The following is a 20997-nucleotide window of genomic DNA, read 5'->3' as shown; positions in this document are numbered from 1 at the left end:
CGCTCAAGGCCGAGGAGCCCCCACGCCTTGCAGGGCACCTCCGGGCGGATGCCCGCGCCGCCCCTGCCGGAAAGCCGGGGGCCACTTAGCCGGCCCATCCCCATCCCCATCCCCATCTCTACGCTGCCTGACGGTCTTGTGCTCTCCCCCCCCCCCCCTTACCTTCAGAGATAATCTGCAAGACTGACTTTGTGTAGTAAACAAGGAGGGGGAGAGAGATGGCCATTGAATAGGATTTTAAACATTTCTCAGCAGCAAGAATGACGCCTCGCGGCCTCGGAGATACGCGAACAACCCCTAGCTCTGAGCTCAGTTACGAGGTACCGCGCTGTCAGCCTGTTTATAAATATGCGTCTTAAGAACCCTAAATTTCCTGAAAAACATGCGATGTAGCTTAAATGAAAGACATATGAAGCCAGCTCCGGAGTACTTGTCCACCGCGGAAGGGCCAGCTCAGGGAGGAAAAACTACGGGGGAGCCCGGCAGCCCAGCCGCCTGGTAAACCGGCCCTGCCCCACACCCAAACCCAGTTTTGGTGGTGGTGGTGGTTGGAGGGATGGGTGGGTGCAAGGTGTCACCAGCCACCTTTCACATCCCCGGAGCCTCCTGCAAACGCAGATCTATTTCACGGGAAGGCTGTGTGTTTGGGGACACGTAACCGCTTGTGCCCCTAACAGAGGGAACAGCTAATGGCAAACTCCCATAACGAATGCTTAATCCGCAGTTTTTGGCAAGAAGTTGGGTGTCTGGTTGCCAAAAGCTGTATTAAATAGATGTGGAGAGGCTGAGATGGAGTTTAGGGTAATGACACAGCTCCCACCATGGGAGCTTTGATAACACGCTTAAAATAAGCCTCGTTAAAATAATACCAATTACATGATTTCTGGAAGTCGCAAGAAGAGAGACCAAATCGGATTGGAGGCTATCTCGCCTTCGGTGAGACCTACCTGGGCTTTTTCTTCCTTGATGTTTTTGAGGATAACTTTCTTGGAAATTGACCGTAGCACTTGGATAAATACTTTCTACCCAAACCTGGCATAGCTCTTCCCTCCTCCGTAGGCTTTTAAAACCTCCCCTAACCTTCCTTCCTCGTCCCAACCCTCTCCAGTTCCAACCAGTCAGCCCGGCCAGGGCCCCAGGGGTCAGGGTTCGGAGGAACCATCCGCTGGCAAGTAAGACCCAGTTTGTTAAGTCAGGGTCTAACTGAGATTTTATCTCAGCAGGTTCAGTCCGTCGTGGCCCCCAGGCTACCGCTCCCTCCCTTCTCTGCTCCATCTTCCTATTTTGTCTTTGGAGGATGCTGTTGATCTCTTTCTAGACTTTGAGCCTGGGTTCTAAACTCGAGATCCTGCTCCCCATCTTTCCCGTCGGTCAAGAAATCCACCCGGAATAAAGCTGCGGGGCCTCCTTTTCTCCTCTGCTTCCCTCAAACCTGAACCTTCTCAGGGGGCATCAGGGCTTGCGAGAGGTGCTGGAAGGGCGCTGAGAGGTGGTAGGAGAGGGGCAGGGAGGGGGGGGGGCAAGTTTCTTTTAAAGCCTCGCAAAATTTGGGACATCTTAGGATCCCAGCACCTTCAGGTCTCTGGGTGCTGTGAAGACACACATGTGTCCTCACTTGGCTTTGATGGGGATGAAGTGCCTGGTGGGTGGGGAGGGGTGTCAGTAAGGAATGCGCCCTAGTGCCCTAGTCCCGAAAGCAAAAGGGTGGTGAGCGCCCAGTGGATTCAAGTCTCAGCCTCTTTGTGAACTTGGTTCTCTCCTCCTTCCTCTGGCACCTCACTTGCAACCGGGGGAGGGGGGGGATGGCGGGGGGGGGGGCACTGTATGGTGAAGAAGTGACTCGGATGATGATGCTCGGATTTGAAGTTACATCTAACATTCCTGCAATCAGTCTGTGGTTGTTGCTGTTGTCGTCAGGTGCCAACTGACGACAGTTGGCAAACAGTAATTTGGGATGGGTTGTTTTTAAAATGTTCTTTACTTAACTCCCGTTAGAGCCTAGAATTAAAGTAACTGGATAAACTAAAACTGGTTGAGAAGCCCACGGAGGTGACTATTTGACTCCCCCAGACAGGGACACACACTTGTAAATTCAGATAAGCCAAGAGATTGGCTCTCAGCCTGACATACTTTATATATATATATATATATATATATTCTGCATATTATACACGTATATACATATTATATATTATATAATATATGTAAAATAACTGATATAAATTTTATTAATATAATATATAATTATATATACATATATAATATATAAAATAATTGATATAAATATTAATTATTAATATATATTATATATATAAAATTCTCATGGTCGAAAAAGCTGCATTTAATGTTCCCCTCCCCCATGAGAATATATTCTGGGAAATGAAATATATTTTGAGTTCATACATCAAAGCAGCCGTTGAAGCCATGTGTTGGACCACTCTAGTTCCTTTCCTTCCCAGCTTCTTGAAGGAGAAGTCACACTTCTAGAATAAGAGCGGGAATGTCAAGATAGTATTGCAAGGACTTGAGTCTCAGCACTTTCTTTTCTGTGGTGAGAGTTTGAGACACATTACTAAGTACAGCGAGGAAAAAACGCGGGCGGAATCAGATGACCTATGCCAAATGCAGAAAAGCAGGGGTCCAGAGAGGGGAGGAAAGGCTGGGTGGAGGGAAAACTCTCATGAAAAAGTACTCGAATAATTGGATGTCATGTAGGATGGCAAGAAGCCAGGTGGCCTCATGCTCGTGTGTGCGCTCCGCTGCTGTTTCTCTTCGCTGGCTTCCCCTGCAGCCTTCCCACAGCTCCACAGACATAACAGATCCAGAAATACATTTTGCATCCAAGCAGCTCAAGAGGTTCCCCCCAAATAAAAATATACACACACACACACGAAGAACTCTTTAAGTGTTTCTTTTACATACATGTCCCAATGCATCGTCATAGACTCAAGAAAACACACCTACAGGCTCATGTATGGCTGTCAGGTTTTTGAGGCTTCTGTATTTCAATTTTAAAAAACAGTTACTCGAATTTTAATCCATCCTGTCTGTCAAGGGTCCTGTTACAAAGCTCTCATCTAAGATAGATTAAATTTACCTGCAATTTCACTAGTAATACTAAATATCATGGTCGTTCAGAAACTCGCATGATTCCTCAAAGAGCTATGCTTGCCTTTGAATTTCAAGTTGTTTCAGAGTTTTTCACATAGTTGCCCTCTTCTTAACTAGAGAAGTGGATTTGACTTCTGTTCTCCTAAAGGCTCCAAATTAAATCTAAAAATCTAAGAGCATTTTTTTCCCTCCCGTGGAAATATGTGGCCTTATCTAACATACGTCATGGTTTACATTTACTATGATGTCGTTTACATCTACTACAGAAGTGCGTTTTACAAATACAAAAACTCATTAATTCAACCGCGATAACCTAGTCACCTCTGTTACTCGCGATGGCTGTCGTCATTGCTTCAGGAGTTTTAGGTGAAATACAGAATCATTAAAGTAAGATCTATGGGGATCCCTGGGTGGCTCAGTGGTTCAGTGCCTGCCTTGGCCCAGGGCGGGATCCTGGAGTCCCGGGATCAGTCCCCGCATGGGGCTCCCTGCAGGGAGCCTGCTCTCCCTCTGCCTGTGTCTCTGCCTCTCTCTGTGTATCTCTCATGAATAAGTAAATAAAGTCTTTTTAAAAAAATAAAAATAAAGATCTATGACGCGTACACCTTTAAAAAGTTTATGATGACATAAAGCTGGAGTTCATTCATAAACTCAGATTTTACTCGCAATTAACCATTTACCTGTAGCATGTCTTCCACTATTATGAGATAATTGTTTAAAGTTCTATCCATGGGTATTTTTAGATTCTCCCCCCCGGCTGATCATGTAGCTAAGTCTTTTTTTTTTTTTTTTTTTTTTGTATATTTTTTAAATTGGAGTTCGATTTGCCAACATGTAGGCTAACACCCAGGGCTGGCGGTCAAGTGCCCCCTGTGGCTGAGTCGGAAAGGCAGGGCTGCTCCTCTTCTAGCAGGTTGTGCACACCCACCCACCCGCGCATTGTGTTCACGTTTCAGGTGAAAACTCAGAGAATGTCTCAGTATAGACAGAGGCAAAATAGCAGGGCGGGTGGTTCTCCTCGGCGCCGGAATTAGACAACCTAAGTGTGGGAGTCCGCGGTCCTGAAGCCATGGACGGAGTCAGGGCCAAGATCCAAAGAACTAAAGCAGCGACCCCGGGGCCTGGCCCCGCCTGGGCCTCCACGCCCCCCCCCCCCCCCCGCCCGCGGCTCCGGGCGAGGCCCCAGGGTTTGCGGGGACCCGAGCGGCGCGCTGGGAAGGCACCGCCGCGAGCCGCAGTCCCGTAAGCCTCGCGCTTCAGAAGCTGGACGGAGCGGAGGAAACCCGAACGCGTCCCGACCGCCGGCGGGCGCCCCGCTCTCCCGGAGAGCCCGCGCGGCCCCCAGCGGACGGGGGACCCCAGGTGCGCCCTCGCCTCCCCTCCGCGCCCCAGCCCCGCGGTTCCCGCCGCCGTCCTGCCGAGTCCTGCCGAGTCCAGCCGAGGGCCGTTTCCCTGGCGAAGGGCCCGCAAGCAGATTTCCGGGACCGGGTGCCCGGGGGTGGGGGGGAGGGGGGGCTCGCGGGTCGCCCCCCCACCCCGGGAGCGGAGTCCGGGAGGGGAGTCGGGGCGCCTCCGTGGGCGGGGGTCGCCGTCGGGGGCTGCGGGCGGGGGGAGGGGAGACCCCGTCCGATGGACCTCGGGGCGGCGGGGGGACCCCGCCTGATGTGTCCTCGGGGCGGGGGGGGGGGGGAAATCTCGTCCGATGTGACCTCGGGGCTGGGGGAGGACCCCGCCTGATGTGACCTCGGGTAGCAGAGGGGAGACCCCGCCTGATGTGACCTGGAGGGGAGGGGGGACCCCGCCTGATGTGACCTGGAGGGGAGGGGGGACCCCGCCTGATGTGACCTGGGGGGGAAGGGGGACCCCGCCTGATGTGACCTCGGGTAGCAGAGGGGAGACCCCGCCTGATGTGACCTGGAGGGGAGGGGGGACCCCGCCTGATGTGACCTGAGGGGGAAGGGGGACCCCGCCTGATGTGACCTCGGGGCGGAGGGGGGACCCCGCCTGATGTGACCTGGGGCGGGGAGGAGGGGAGACCCCGCCTGATGTGACCTGGAGGGGAGGGGGACCCCGCCTGATGTGACCTGGGGGGAAGGGGGACCCCGCCTGATGTGACCTGGGGGGAAGGGGGACCCCGCCTGATGTGTCCTCAGGGCGGAAGGGGGACCCCGCCTGATGTGACCTCGGGGCGGGGAGGAGGGGAGACCCCGCCTGATGTGACCTCGGGGCGGAGGGGGGACCCCGCCTGATGTGTCCTCAGGGCGGAAGGGGGACCCCGCCTGATGTGACCTCGGGTAGCAGAGGGGGGACCCCGCCTGATGTGACCTGGAGGGGAGGGGGGACCCCGCCTGATGTGACCGCGGGGCGGAGGGGGGACCCCGCCTGATGTGTCCTCAGGGCGGAAGGGGGACCCCGCCTGATGTGACCTCGGGGCGGCGGGGGGACCCCGCCTGATGTGTCCTCGGGGCGGAGGGGGGACCTCGCCTGATGTGACCTCGGGGCGGGGGGGGGGGGAATCTCGTCCGATGTGACCTCGGGGCTGGGGGAGGACCCCGCCTGTGTGACTTCGGGTAGCAGAGGGGAGACCCCGCCTGATGTGACCTAGAGGGGAGGGGGGACCCCGCCTGATGTGACCTCGGGGCGGAGGGGGGACCCCGCCTGATGTGACCTGGGGCGGGGAGTGGGGACCCCGCCTGATGTGACCTCGGGGCGGGGGTGGGGGGTTGGGGGGTGGGGACCCCACCTGATGTGACCTGGAGGGGAGGGGGGACCCCGCCTGATGTGACCTGGAGGGGAGGGGGGACCCCGCCTGATGTGACCTGGGGGGGAAGGGGGACCCCGCCTGATGTGACCTCGGGGCGGGGAGGAGGGGAGACCCCGCCTGATGTGACCTCGGGGCGGAGGGGGACCCCGCCTGATGTGACCTGGGGCGGGGAGGGGGGACCCCCGCCTGATGTGACCTCGGGGCGGGGGTGGGGGGTTGGGGGGTGGGGACCCCACCTGATGTGACCTGGGGCGGGGGGGAACCCGCCTGATGCGACCTCGGGGCTGGAGGGGGGGGAACCCGCCTGATGCGACCTCGGGGCTGGGGGGGACCCCGCCTGATGCGACCTGGGGGCCGCGCGGTCAGCCAGGCCCGGGACGACGCTGTGGCCGCCGGGGAGCGGGCCTGGGAGTCCCGGAGCCGAGAGGGCGCAGCGTCGCTTCTCCCGTGAACCTCGAGCCTCCACGACGACGGCGAGAGGCCGGTGGTTAACCGATTTGCTGCTAATATTTCACCCGTGGTGCTTTCCCTCCTTTAAAGTCTAACTCTTGGGAAAACAACGTATTTTAAGCTTTCCATCCAAATATTGATATTGGCAAATGGATCCCGCCCCCGTCCCCCGGTGAGGACAGGGCCCCTTCTGTTCCCGAGCCGCGCTCGGCGCTCGGCATCACCGCCCGCGGGCTGCGCGGTCCCGGCCACGGCAGGCCCCGCGCGCTCCGGACGCCCGCTGGCCCCTGCCCCCTGCCCGCCGCCCGCCCGCTCCCCGCCCGCCCGCTGCCCCCTGCCCCCCGCCCGCCGCCCGCCGCCCGCTGCCCGCCCGCTCCCCGCCGCCCGCTCCCCGCCCGCCTCTCCCCGCCTCTCCCCGCGCGGGAGCCGGGCTGCGGGAAGACCCAACGGCGGGCAACGGCCTAGGCGCCAAGACCTTGTCTGACGCGAGGCATTGCCCCACCGTGGCTGGAGTTTTAAGACCCTCGTCCAGGGCAGCGGGTCGCCGGGACAGGAATCCCGGGACCTCCGCGGATTACGTCATTTCTCGCTTTCCCTACATCACAGGGACCTTTGTGCAATCAAACACTTTCCTGCCCTCGCAGTTTGCCGTCCTAGATCACAGAACCTCACGGCTGCATAATTTATTCATAAAGTTCAAGGATGACAAGCAGTTAAAATCCAGTGCTACCCTTTCAGATACTTAAGGGAACATTTTTTTTTCAGGTTATCAAAAAGAAAAAGAAAAAAGAAAAAAAAGAAAGAAAGAAAGATGGCTTCCACCAGTTCATTGAAATTGGATTCTTTGCAAGATCTCAACCACTTGTGCAACACCAAAACCAAAATACACACACACACACACACGTTTAAAATAGAATTTATTTGAGAAGAAATCTCTTTAATGCAGTTACTTTTAAGGGATCCAAATATTTCCAATAAAGTTCATTTCTGGTTACATTGATGAAATTATTTCTTCTGTGCTATGTTTGATTCACATGTGCTACTTTTGGACAAAGGGGTTTGCAATCATCCTTTTGCCACATTAAGACTCGGTGCTCCCTTCAGCAGCACATATATGCTGCATTAAGGACTGTTTAATACTTGAATTAAGCAAAATCTAAGTAATTGATTATCCTATTTTAAGAATGTCCTTTAATTCTGCATTCTAAAGTTAATACAACTTTGATTACTAGCTTAGAGTTTAAAAGTACAGATCTTGACAGAATTAATAAAAGAAACTTTATCAGTGCAGTTTTTATTTTTCATGAAGTAAAATAGATCTATGAGCAATGTTTCATTTAAAGCTTCTTTGGGAAAAAAATAAAGCTTCTTTGGGTATCTCTAACTGCTGAGTTAGAATTGAGGCAAATGGTATAGGATGGAGGGGCTTCTCTAAGTATCTCATGCAGCTTTTTTTAGTTCCAGCAGTAAACACTATAATCTTATAAACTATTTAAAAATTTCCTTCAAATGTTATTAAGGGTGGACCTTAATTCTGTTCAATATTTTCTTCAGAATCTCAAATACAGATATCGCACTTAGAAGTTTTATAGAGTAGCTATTCTTAGGGGGGATAAAGACTTCAAATACAAGAAAAATTGGCAGGCAAGTGTTTTTGGAGAAAGTGGAATGATGGAATTAAACCAATGGAGACAAATATGAAGTTTCAAATGAAGATTTAAAAATAAATACAGAAGAGGGGAAGCAAAGCTAATAAGGGTCCATACAATAAAGATCTGAGCATATTTTGAGTCTACAGCATGATTTAGTTGCTAAGGTAGTTAAAACACACTTCACTTACATTAGCAGAATTGAAGCATCATACATCCAGAAAGATTAATCTTCACTATATGCTGTGTTATGCAGAAATCTAGAGAACTGAGAAGTGCTCTGGAAACTATTTTTACCAACCAAGAGAAATTGATCATTTTGAGCTTTTATAGTATACAGTTGATGAGTCAAAGAGGATTTGGAAAGGCTGTCATGCAAAGAATGGTTAAAGGAGTTAATGATTTTTAGCTAAGAGAAGATATGCAAAAGACCTATCACGTTTATTCAGTGTGGCCCCTGCGGTGGAACTAGATGGATTGGCTTCAGATAGAAACCAGGTTTTTTAGTATTAAAAAAAAGAATGTTTTAACATTGAAAGTTCTCTGTGACTAAAGTGAGCTGATTCTCAAAGCTGCATGCTCTGGGCAAGGGATTTGACAGAGGGAAGCCTGTGTTGTACAAATCTCTTGCAAATCAAAGCTTTCAGACTGCGTCCTTCACAGTTACCATAGCATTACCTCTCTGAAGTTTCCTTCGTCAAAAAATTACTGTACTGTTAATATCCAAATTAGGATTAATTTTCTCTAAGGAAAAAATAACTTTTTCCATATTTTGCCTTAATTAGGAGCTGAAATTAAAAGCAAATGTTGTCTGTCAAACTATCATTGTATCCTTCTGGCCTGCCTATATTTTTATTATTTAGATAACTTTTCCAATTACCTATTGGTGGCACCTTTGGGTAGCTGGTAACACAGCGTCTGCAATAGCGTATGTGTGCATATCTTTTTCGTGTAGGCAAATATGGAGTAGGTTGGGACTCAAATGGTTTGGGTCCGCCTGGACCACCTGCCCCTTGTGTGGTGCTGAGAAGGTACATAACCATTTATGATTCAGTATCATCTTCTATAAAAGGGGGCTAGGACTAGTGCCTACCTCAAGAAATGAGAGTAAATAAAAGGACTGAATGCAGGCATGTAGAAGACTCAGGGACAGTGCCTGGCCATATTATGAGCACTATGTGTTTACTGTTATGGTTTTTAAAATTCAGAATGGGAAAGCACTTAATAAAGATGATGGACATAGTAAAAAATAAACAAGTGGTGCTATGGAATGAAAAGTGACTTTAAAAAAAGAAAATTCAACTATTTAAATTAAGAAAATGAAATATATAATTACAATTTAAGAAAGAGGAGAGAGGATCACACCTGAGAAACAAATCTCCATGAGAATTCTATGTCCTGACATGTGTGTACTAGTTTGAGGTAAGTGTGTTTGCTGCAAACTATAATTCAGTCAGGTTGTAAACATAGGTATTATTACCTCTAACAGGTTTTTCCAAGATTTTTATGACTTGGGAGGCTGGGGACCTGTTACTAACCATCATTCTGTATAACCTAAAACAAATACAGTTACTTATTTAAGTCTCAGCTTCTCTTGTTAAAATACTCCCATTGAAAGCCATCTATTGAAAAAAGATCATATTATTTTTTAGAAATACAATTCTTATCAATTAAATAAACTACATGGCTTCTAGAAGGCTACTATGGACTGAACGTTTGTGTCTTCTCGAAATTCATATGTTCAAACCCTAATCTCCAATGTGATAGTATTTAGAGGTGGGGCCTTTGGGAGGTGATTGGGGTTATACTTTTGGTCATGAGAGTGGAGGCTTCATGAGGAGATTCACGCCCTTATAAAGGGATAAAGAGATGGGAGGTCTCACCTGCCATGAGAGAATATGGCAAGAATATGGCCACCTGTAAACCAGGAAGAGGCCCCTTGACCATGTTGGCACCCTGATCTCAGAATTGAAGACTGCAGAACTGTGAGAAATAAATGCTCGTTGTTTAAGCCACCCACACCATGGTATCCTGTTGTAGCAACCCAAGCCAACTGAGACAGAGGCCTTAACAATCCTTTGATTCTAATAGATTCCAATTATAGAAATTCTAGCTTTTTCTAGCCATCAGACTTAGAAGACTCAGCATCATGTTCCTGAAGGCTTCATAACACTTCTGCTGGAGTAGAGCGGCTTGTTTAGGGTATCACCGTCTGTATCCATGGCCTTGCAGGGGAAGCATTTACAGAGAGTTCAGCCCATGTCTGTACTTGGAAGCAGCTTCAATTTGAGAATATCAGCATATGTAAAACCAACTCTCAACAGACTTTGATGCGAGTAATTTTCCTGTTATTTCATATTTGAATCAAATTCAATTTCCCACTGATCATGTCCATTTTTATTTTGAGATTATGCCAGCAATTATTGGTAATAATAGCATTGCCTTCTTATTTTTGAAAACCATCACCTAGCAGTTTTCTGCCTAAAGGGTGTAGGCAGGACAGATCTCAGAGTACTTTATCCAATCCTACTTCCCAATTATATTTCCCAGTAATTCTCTGTCTCTCTCACCAGGCTCGCTCTGTTTTTTGTTTGTTTGTTTGTTTGTTTGTTTTGTTTGATTTATGATTTTATTTATTCATGAGAGATATATATATATATAGAGAGAGAGAGGCAGAGACATAGGCAGAGAGAGAAGCAGGCTCCCCATGGGAAGCCTGATGCTGGACTCAATCCCAGGACCCCGGGATCATGCCTGGAGCCAAAGGCAGACGCTCAACCACTGAGCCACCCAGGCGTCCTTAGGCTGTGCCCGTTCTGTCCAATAATCCAGTCTCTGGATTCTTCTCTCCATTCCCTGGACATGTCACTGCTAGCTGTGTCCAGGTATTTTATTTGCCTAAAATGCTTTCCTTAATATCAATTCATCTTTCGAGGTCAATTAAATAGAATGTGAAAACACCCTTTCCATGTCTATTCTCATTTGAAACTAATACTTCCCATGCTCCAAACATTTTCTAACCCTTTTGGGATGCTAAAATAGAAGTTCCTGTTAGTGTTTATTGGATTTAGGCTAACATTCATCTTTTAAAGTTAGACTATATTTATGAAGATTAAAAAAAAGTTTCTTGTTGATCAAAAAATGAATAAAGATTAAGAAAGGAATAAAATCGGGGCAGCCCCGATGACGCAGCAGTTTAGCGCTGCCTGTAGCAGGGGGTGTGATCCTGGAGACCCAGGATCAAGTCCCATGTCGGGCTCCCTGTGAGGAGCCTGCTTCTCCCCTGCCTCTCTCTCTCTCTCTCTCTCTCAATAAATAAATAAAATCTTTTTAAAAAAAGGAATAAAATCATGGGATGGATATGCTTTTCTTTGTCTCCCTAGAGAGACAATGAGCCAATATTTCCCTTTGAAGGGGAGGGGATGAGAGAAGTGGAGACTCTGCACCAGTCTAGCTAATTACCTGGCATCCACTTTGGGACCTGGTAGTAGAAACATTTTATGGGTCCATTTGGGAGTTTAGAGCACTGCCTACTGAGTTCTGGTGCTGGCATTTTAACCTATAGAAATATGTGCTTTACTTGTCCATGTGAAAAGCAAGCTACATGCTATTAGAAATGTATGCATTTTACATTTCCAAAATATTCTGTGTACTTTCAATGGAGGATGCTCAATATGTATGTGTTTTTTTTTTTTTTTACAATATGTATGTATATGTGAAGCATTCAATTCTACCGTCATTCTGAGTCAAATTTAGAGAAGTCAGTTTTGAAGATCTTTTAAAATATTTTCCATAATTTCATAGAAATACTTGCTAAATAAGGTATGCAGAATCGATCCAATTTTTGACTTAATTTTGGAAGATGAGTTTGGAAAGATTTTCTTTGCCAAGTCATTTATAGAGTGCTTATACTCACTGATACATAAGGTACTGAGCCAGGGGCTCCTCATATACTTGGTCTCTTGACCTCATAGCACCATAGGAGTTATAATCCTAATTTAATGGTGAGCAAGTAGGCTCACAGAGTTTGCAATTGTCTAAGATGACACATCAGAGTGAGGATTAGAACATAGGACAGATTACAAAACCCTCTCTCTCTCTCTCTCTCTCTATATATATATATATATATATATACTCTTTACTTTTTTACTTTATATTATTCTCTTTACTTTTTTACATATATATATGTAAAGCTATTACAGCTTTCTATTTTTTACATATATATATACGTGAAGCTTCTATTACAGCTTTTGCAAGAGAAAATTATTTTTAGGAAATGCCAATGACATTTAAAAAAAAAAAAGTTTTACATTTACTCACCTGGTTACCACTGGTAGATGCATTCAGGCTTCCAGAAAGAAAGCATAGGCTTGAAGTGGTTTCTCCCCTTTGCTTTTGCATTGGAGATGTGGTTATACCAATACCTAAAATGTAAGGATGCTACGAAGATTACACTCAGTCATGGTAAAAATCAACCTTGAAATAAAAAGGAACCCTTTACCTGTTGTAATATTAATTGGATTAGTTCACTTTTCTCAAAGGCTCCCTAGAAGGGATCTTCCCTGGCACCTTGGCCAGCTACTGCCTGAAGACAAAGATGTCAGACAAGTACCAGAGAGGCCCATACTCTCAACACAGCACAGCTAAAGTCTGCTAAGCAGACTTTTCCAGTTGGGGCACTCTCTCCTGCTGCTCCACGAGAGCATGCTGCTCCCTGCCTTCTGCTTCCCTGAGCTCTGGAGTTCTCATGATCCCCTCTCCAGGTTGCCATTCCAGACCTACTAGGCAGGTGGAGGTGGTGGGGGGGGGGTGCGGGGGCTCTGGCTCTAAAGTGCTGGCAGGGGTATGTCATAAATGACTAGTCACATGAAATGTTTCACTTCAGTTTTTGACTTGGGTAAAATTCTGGCTCCTAGGAACAGTAGGTGAACCGCATACTATTTGGATGAGAAGGAAAAATGGTGGTCAGGCAGGACCACATAAAGCCCATGTTGATTATATGCTTTTTAGAAGCTGTAAACATGCTATGTGCTATTTTCAAATAAATCATATTCGGTTATGCAACTGTTAGTGGTTTTCATGTTTTGTGTATTAGATTAAAATTGGGTTTATAATACAGTAAGATGCCAAATATAACATTGTTCCCATGAAAAGGCCTTATTTATGTCCATTCAAATCATGCCATTTGAAAATTAACAGCTATCCATACGTCAAGTCTGAGATAACATAGACTACAAGGTGAGTGCTAATTCTGTTTCTTGCCACCAGTAACATAAAAGACGTTTACTTGACGTTATAAGACGGGCTTTTATTAAAAACAAATACAAACAAAATGAAATATATATATATATGTTAATTTTAATGGAATTAAATTCAATTATACCATTTTAGAGTCTAGAACCACAATTTAATTTTCCTTTTTATTTTTATTTTTAAAAATTTTTTTTTATTGGAGTTCAATTTGCCAACATATAGCATATAACACCCAGTGCTCATCCTGCCAAGTGCCCCCCTCAGTGCCTATCACCCAGTCACCCCAACCCCCCACCCACCTCCCCTTCCACTACCTCTTGTTCATTTCCCAGAGTTCGGTGTCTCTCATGTTTTGTCAGCCTCACTTAATTTTCCTTTTTATTTCATAATACTTTCTACGGTTAGCAGAATCAATTATTTCTTTTCTTACAAATTAACATTTTTGTGCCCTGTTTTCTGGGGTCACTATCTTTTATCTACGATCTCACCGATTATTCTCTGCATCTATAACACTCTACCTAATAGCCTTCAGATCAGTGCCATCCAGCAGAAATAGAACATTCAATATCGATGTAATTTCAAATATTTCCAGTACTCACATCTTAAAAAAATATATGTATTTTGATGATACTTTTTATTTAGGGCAAAATACTATTAGTTTAACATAATCAATATAAAATGATCGGGCAATTTTGCATTCTCTTTTCGTACTAAATGTTTAAAATCTGCTGTGTATTTTATATTTACATCATCTCTCAATTCAGACTAACTGTATTGAAAGTACCAGGTAGGGATCCCTGGGTGGCGCAGCGGTTTGGCGCCTGCCTTTGGCCCAGGGCGCGATCCTGGAGACCCGTGATCGAATCCCACGTCGGGCTCCCTGCATGGAGCCTGCTTCTCCCTCTGCCTGTGGCTCTGCCTCTCTCTCTCTCTCTGTGACTATCATAAATAAATAAAAAAATTAAAAAAAAAAAAAAAAAGAAAGTACCAGGTAGCTACATGTGGCTAGGGGCTAATGTTCTAGATACCTTAGGTCTAGATTATATATAGCTCTTTAGCTTCTGGAAAGAGGCTTTCTCTGAATCTCTTAACCATCAATGACAAAAACAGCTGCATCTGATATCTGTAAGCAAAGATATCATGGTAGATAATGGATTGCATCTGTATGGAAAAAGACACACTAACATCTCCTATTAGTGATGAGTTAGAAATTCACCCTGACAACCATTATTCCATAGAATGATTAGGGATCTTCTTCCACTAAATTAGAGTCTATTCACTTGATAACTCACTTTTTCCCAGTAGAGTCATGAAAACCATAAATTCAGATGCTGAATTATTTTCTGGGCCTTAAAGATGATAGAAACTGCATTTGGTAAAAAATACGATAATAAAGGAAATAGTAAGGGGAGACCTTACCAGCTTATTTTCCTTTTCAAAAGAATAGACAAAAAATGTTTCTCTTTTCTAAGAAACGCATTATAGTACTACCAGTATTGTCAAAATACATAGCACATGTTTAATTGTATTAGTCTGAACTTTGGCTCAATGTTACCTAGATTTTGAGAAAAATGTGAGAATATGAGTAAATTATGAGCAACCAAGAGAAAATCATGGCAAAGGCCAATTCAATAACAGCAAAATCAAAATGTGGAACATCCAAAGCTGCTTATGCTGATGCTAGGAGGTTTAGAATTACAGAGATCTCTTAAAACACTGCTATTTATTGTTTATTTGCAACTTTAACTTAAAAACCTTTTAATCCCTGTCTGTGCCTTCCAACTTATTCTTTCTGGTTAAAATGCATTATCCCTTGTTTTCTCAAAAAAAAAAAAAATAAATAAATAAATAAATAAATAAATAAATAAATAAAAAAAAAAAAAAAAGAAAAACCCAAAACTAATTTCCAGGAATTTTGGTGTATTCTCCCTTTTGCCTTTAAGGCAGAGCATTGCCTTGAACAGTGCTTTGGCTTTTGTTCTACTATTCTGACTTTTTTGTTTTTTAATGTGGTGGCTGTAACTTTAATTAATTTATGAGCACAATAAGTAATGAGGTTTTGGGATGCTTCTCAAAATACCTAAAAAGCTCTCTTATAATGCACTATGTGCACAAAGATGTTGTTGGCAGACTGGACCTTGGGAAAACGACACCTCCATAAACCATAGAGCTAACTCTCATATCAAGACATTCTGGAATCTCCAAAAACTGCCGAACACATCCACCAGCCTTTTTTGTGATCAGGGATTCACTTTGCCATTCTCACTGGAAATGCCTGGTAATTATGATAGCACTGGGGAAGGGGACAGTTAGGAAGGAAAGAATTGAGTTGGGGAGGGTTCAGGAAAGACAAAATGTCACTTGGAGTTGTGCATTTGAATAGTAACATTGCCTGGGTCCCTTGCTATCAATCCAAAATTCAGTCAACTAAGTGACAACATAGGTTCACATTTTTGCCTTCCCAAATCTTAAAGACAAATATTGGCCTTAATGGCTCCCCCGCAAGGCAGCAAGTATCTCTTGGTTTGATTTCTTTCAGGTTCTATTCAACTTTTTAAATTAAAAAAAAATTACGTTATTTAAAAAGAGTATTCGATTTTAAAATTTACCTTTTCTATTTTCATAAAGGCAAATAAGCTAGTGGTAGAAATGATGCTTGAACTTGGATTTTGTAAATGAACATTTGAAGCCCAGACACAATAAACAACACTACAAAGAACTTCCAATTTAACAACATAATTTGGAAACTATTTTATTGACATCTTCATCAGTCATCACCTACAAATTTAAGAAGCATCAGCACCCATCATCTTCCTCAGAATTAATATTTTGAAACAATTACACAAATCACAGAATAAGGAAACTATAGACTAAATTATTTTTAGGCACGAAAGCAGTTTAATCATAAACATCTCACTTCTCATACTAACTTTTTCATTTCATTGATTTGAGCATATGAACCATAAAACCCCATCAATTTCAGCTCTGATGTGGTTTTCTCTTGCAGGGTTCACAGTAAGTTGCGATAAAATATTTTCCATCATTACATTATGCTGGTCTATGGGTGCTCTTAGTAGAAAGATGACATAACAGCACGTTCATAAAGCAACTACACATGGAGCTTACGTTCCAAAGCTCAATTTCTAGGCCACAGCATATGAATATCTGTTTTCTTTGATTGACAGCTCAAGCTTCATTAACATTTCTATCTCAATCAAGTTAAGAGAGATTTATAGGTTTGAAATGCAATAGAGCTCCAGAAGTAGATAGGGGATACAAACAAAATAAGTGCATCTTTAAATCTGTTTAGCCATTTTTAGATGAAATCCTTCAATAAAGAGTAGGAAAAGCAAAGGGAAAAAAACTAAAGTTCACTAAATCCTATTACACAGCAACACCCTGGGAAGTCACTGGAGAACTTAGCTTGGTGAAAAAAGCTCCAAACTCAGGAAGGTAAAAGATCCTAAGGAGCATGAAAGGTGAATACAGTATTTTGCACATTGTATTTACTAAGACATCATAGAATATTAACCACAAAAAGTAAGAACTTAATAAAACTGGTCTGTGGCTTTAGAAAATAGATTAATATTACAAAATTTTAAGATGGAGATGTGAAAAGTTTTTAAAAATAATTTTGAGGCAACTTAACTGAAATTAAAATAAGAGTATATAATAATATAAATATTTAAACTGATATTTCATTTTAGTTTAAGCACAAAGTATATTTTCTTAACATAACTCTATTTAAGATGACTTAAAGTAAAAAGAAAAGGCCATTTTCATTGTCTACTCTAAATATCTTCTGGATCAATTTATCTTTCAAATGCCCAATGATAATAGCCTGGTCAAATAAAATTTATCAATCTATTAATTATTCATTAATACTATGAGCAGGGTCAATAAATTGCAGCTATATTCTCTTACAATATGTGTATGGTATTACAACTTATTATGGTATGAAAACCATCTTTAATACATATGTCATAAAATCTTTAAACAAAAGAAGAAATTGGATAGGCAAATTCTATTACAATATTTTAAGAATTAATTCTGGAGGCCGTTCCTCATAAACATAGGAACAATAGCAAAACTGTGTTTTACAGATGGGAAATCAGATAACTCCATCAGCAAACAAAATTGTGGAATATGTATAATAATACAAATTAAATACAGTACTCTAAAACCTTGTATTCAATTGGTAACATGACCAGATATCCATAGATCTCTGGAGAAAACCGTGTGCCATATGTTTTGAATGCTGAAGCTTGAAGAATTAGTTTGAAGTTTTCGCCTTCTTTTTGCCACTTCCCCATCCACCACTGAGTTGTACAGGATAGTCACGGAATGATATACGTTCTTTCTTAGAAGGTCTTCTATTTGTTATCACTGGAGCAAGTATTCCCTTAATTGAAAAACCTAGACAGTGATATTAAATGGACACTTTCACTTAACTCTACCCGAGTAAAATTATATTTTAAAGTAAGAAATATATTTGTCAACAACACTTATTTGAGAACTGTATGATCTTTGAATTTTAAAAAAAGCATATTTAGTATCCTTTTTGTTTGCAAAATAAAGTTTGGTATAACATACATTTTGTTCAAATAAAAGGAAATGATTGAAAAAATAGGTATGTTTTCTTCTATCTACAAGTCAAGACTGGTAGGTAGTTCAAGACTGAGATGATACATCTTCCTAGTTTTTAGATATCTAAATTTGTTTTTATTTTCAAAGCTTAAACGTTTATAATTGTGTTTTCATAAAATAATATGTTATAATTAGTTTTAGAAATAGTTCTGTTAAGGACTTCTTCAAAAAAAAATTCTTGGTTAAACAGAAAACGTATTAGGTCTAGAATCAAAAGATATTCTTGGGTTCTAGTCTGGCAGCTTTGTGACTCTAAACAGGTTACGACCTTTCTAAGCCTTTGTTTTATAAATGAGGGAAACAATCTGTGCATTACAGGATTATTGTGAAGATTACCTTTCTGATTATACTGCAGTGGTGGTAAGAACTATGAGAATGCTTTGTAAAGAGGTGCTATAAAATGAGAGAAATTATTATAGTCAACAATTTAGAATTTATCCAGAAAAAAGTATCAAAAATTGTTAGAAGCTAAAAATAAATAGTAGCTTAAAGAATAGGACAGTGGATTAGGAATGTTTTACTCAGCAAGACCCCAGAATGCCATATCAAAAATACTATTAAAGAATTATGATCATCTGCTTTAAATCTCCTGAAGATTAAGCAAGCACAGGGTCCTATCTGTGGGGGAAGCAGTCTGAAAAGCAGCAGAGTGAGGAATTCCAGAGCTCCCTTAGGCTGGAGGCAAAGGTTCAAACCATGTGACTCTCCATTGTGATGCTATTATGCTTTAATGTTTAGGAGGAGAAATGCCTAATTAAAAAAAAAACAACAAACATTATGCTTTTCCAACTGAAACTTAAAATATTTTTTTTAAATGTGTCTAAACAGAAAGGTCAGGGAACACTAGATCGTTTGTGGAAATTTGCCTTAATTTCAAATTTGGTCCAGCATGATGGTAGATATTGATTGTAAAAGCCCATTTTATATTTAAAAAGCTTTTTTATTTTATTTTTAAAAAGATTTTATTTATTTATTCATGAGAGACACACAGAGAGAGAGGCAGAGACACAGGCAGAGGGAGAAGCAGGCTCCATGCAGGAAGCCCCATGCAGGACTCGATCCCTGCTCCAGGGACCATGCCCCCAGCCAAAGGCAGACACTTAACCGCTGAGTCACTCATGCATCCCTAAAAGCTTTTTAAAAACAGTATTGCCTTCTGGATTTTTATACTAAAACTGTGATTAAGAAAATAATTTCTTTTTTTTTTTAAAGATTTTATTTATTTACTTATGAGAGACACAGAAAGAGGCAGGCAGAGACATAGGCAGAGGGAGAAGCAGGCTCCATGCAGGGAGCCTGATGTGGGACTCGATTCTGGGTCTCCAGGATCATGCCCTGGGCTGAAGGCAGATGCTCAACCGCTGAGCCACCCAGGCATCCCAAGAAAATAATTTCAAAGTAGTTAATGAACCTCCTGAAAGGTAGCATATTTTACTTTTTAGTCTACAAAGAGAATATTACTGAAAGGCAGGAAAGGAAAAGCCATGGATTTAAGGAGGGGTGTGCTAGACAGAGAGAGTACCTCTGGCTACAGGTACAAGTGTGTAATGGAGTTGGAGATAGAACATAGCTCACGAGTTTAGAGACCTTCACAGATGGCTTCACTCAAAGGCAGAGGGACCAACAGCCATACCAGGTAAAGTTGGCTTCCAAGTGCCAGCCAGATTTGGCCTGCGAGAAGCTATTCCCTGGAAATCCGTCAGTAGCCCTTGTGAAGCTTCACGAACTCTTTCAAGCAACAGGAATATTATGAATGCAGAAAAGCAAGAATTTCCTTTTTTTTTTAAGTAAGAATTTCCTAATGATAAAATAGTGGCCTAAAAGGTGTAAGAACGTGTCCTAAAAGCTTATCATCTTCCTACTTGCTAGTTACATGTGGAAAAAAAAATATTTTCCAGATAACAGAATGGAAATTCTCTTTGGTCTATTTTGGAAAACAGCAACAGTAACAGCAAAATCTCACCTTGCCCCAGCAGTAAAAATTCTTCAATGAATAAACTATTTCCTGGATAGCAAGTGTGTACTTAGGAGAACACATAATTTGAGGAGAAAGCTGGGGTGAAGGGGTGGGGGAGCAGAGAGGTCCAAGAACCGAAGAGCTGCTGCAACACATTTAGAATTCAGATATATTTATATAAGACAAAAACACAGATCAATAAAAGAGTAAGCCGATTTCCACATATGCCTGACACAGATGTGTCCTTCCAACAGAGTAAGCTAAATCAAGTTCCTTGTAAGCATTATTCAAGGTAATATGTACCAGTAAGTATTTTAAAATATAATCCAATAATAGTTCATTATTGGTTAATATTTTCTATGAGAGTATCTTAATAGTATAAAGATGTATTATTTAATAACTTTACTATTAATATAAACTTTTTATCAAAGATAACAAATTATATGTGAGGGAGACACTTTCTGCACAAAGTATTGAAATATTTATAATTTTGTACACTTCTAAAATAATTATTTCAAAATGAAATCAATTGAATTGCATTAAAACATGGCTTCTCTTTAGACCAAATCCCCTATTCTTAACAGAGTATCTGCACTCTAAAGGATTTTTCTATTGACTAAAAATTTACTGTATGTACAATAATTTTTCCCCAATATTGTTCTGTTGTCTTTGTTATTTTGAAGCTGTTGATGAATCTTCCAGTCTTTTTGTACTTACTTACAATGTAATCCTATATTTAAAGGGCAGTTTGTAAATTTTTCAATTGTTTACTGTACTCCCTTCAGGAAATAAGTTGAAAAATATATAGTGTGCTATTTTAAAACACCTTCATAGTAATTTTGAGGTAAATTTTCAGTTAAATGAAAATGCTATAGGAAGTTGGTCTTTAAAATCACATAGATACTTGCATATACATATAGTTTTTTAAAAACATATCTTTGATGTGATTAAAAGCTTGCATTTTATTGTTTTGCTACTTGTAAATAAATAATTCAGGCAGTAATCAATATAGCTTATTCTCTCATTGCATTTAGTGAGAGTCTTTTTGTTGACACTTAAATTCTTGAACCACAAGATACATGGAACATAAATCGAGGTGTAAAACAACACATCTATCAAGAAACCACATATTGGTATTTATTGTAAAGCTATTACTTTGTCCTGTA

General features: G+C 42.5%; 1 protein-coding gene across 12 annotated transcripts in view; it reads right to left on the bottom strand.

Moving 5' to 3' along the window:
* Positions 1 to 9646: 9646 nt before the first annotated feature.
* LRRIQ1 (leucine rich repeats and IQ motif containing 1) overlaps positions 9647 to 20997 on the bottom strand; it is a 214991-nt gene continuing 203640 nt past the window's right edge. For 3 of the 12 annotated variants that reach the window (XM_049094260.1, XM_035699212.2, XM_025438877.3), the window contains one exon: positions 15964 to 17643. In XM_049094260.1, coding sequence (XP_048950217.1) covers positions 17631 to 17643 — 13 coding nt within the window. In that variant the 3' untranslated portion in view covers positions 15964 to 17630. Of the gene's footprint in view, positions 10254 to 12294; positions 12399 to 15963; positions 17644 to 20997 lie in introns of those variants that run through there. The other 9 variants (XM_049094257.1, XM_035699206.2, XM_035699208.2 and 6 more) reach the window with 6 other exon arrangements.

This window comes from Canis lupus, chromosome 15, assembly GCF_003254725.2.
Source record: "Canis lupus dingo isolate Sandy chromosome 15, ASM325472v2, whole genome shotgun sequence".
In the NCBI taxonomy this organism is placed as follows: Eukaryota; Metazoa; Chordata; class Mammalia; order Carnivora; family Canidae; genus Canis; species Canis lupus.
The sequence above is the reverse complement of the archived record's forward strand: the minus strand, read 5'-3'. Positions and strand labels throughout refer to the sequence as shown.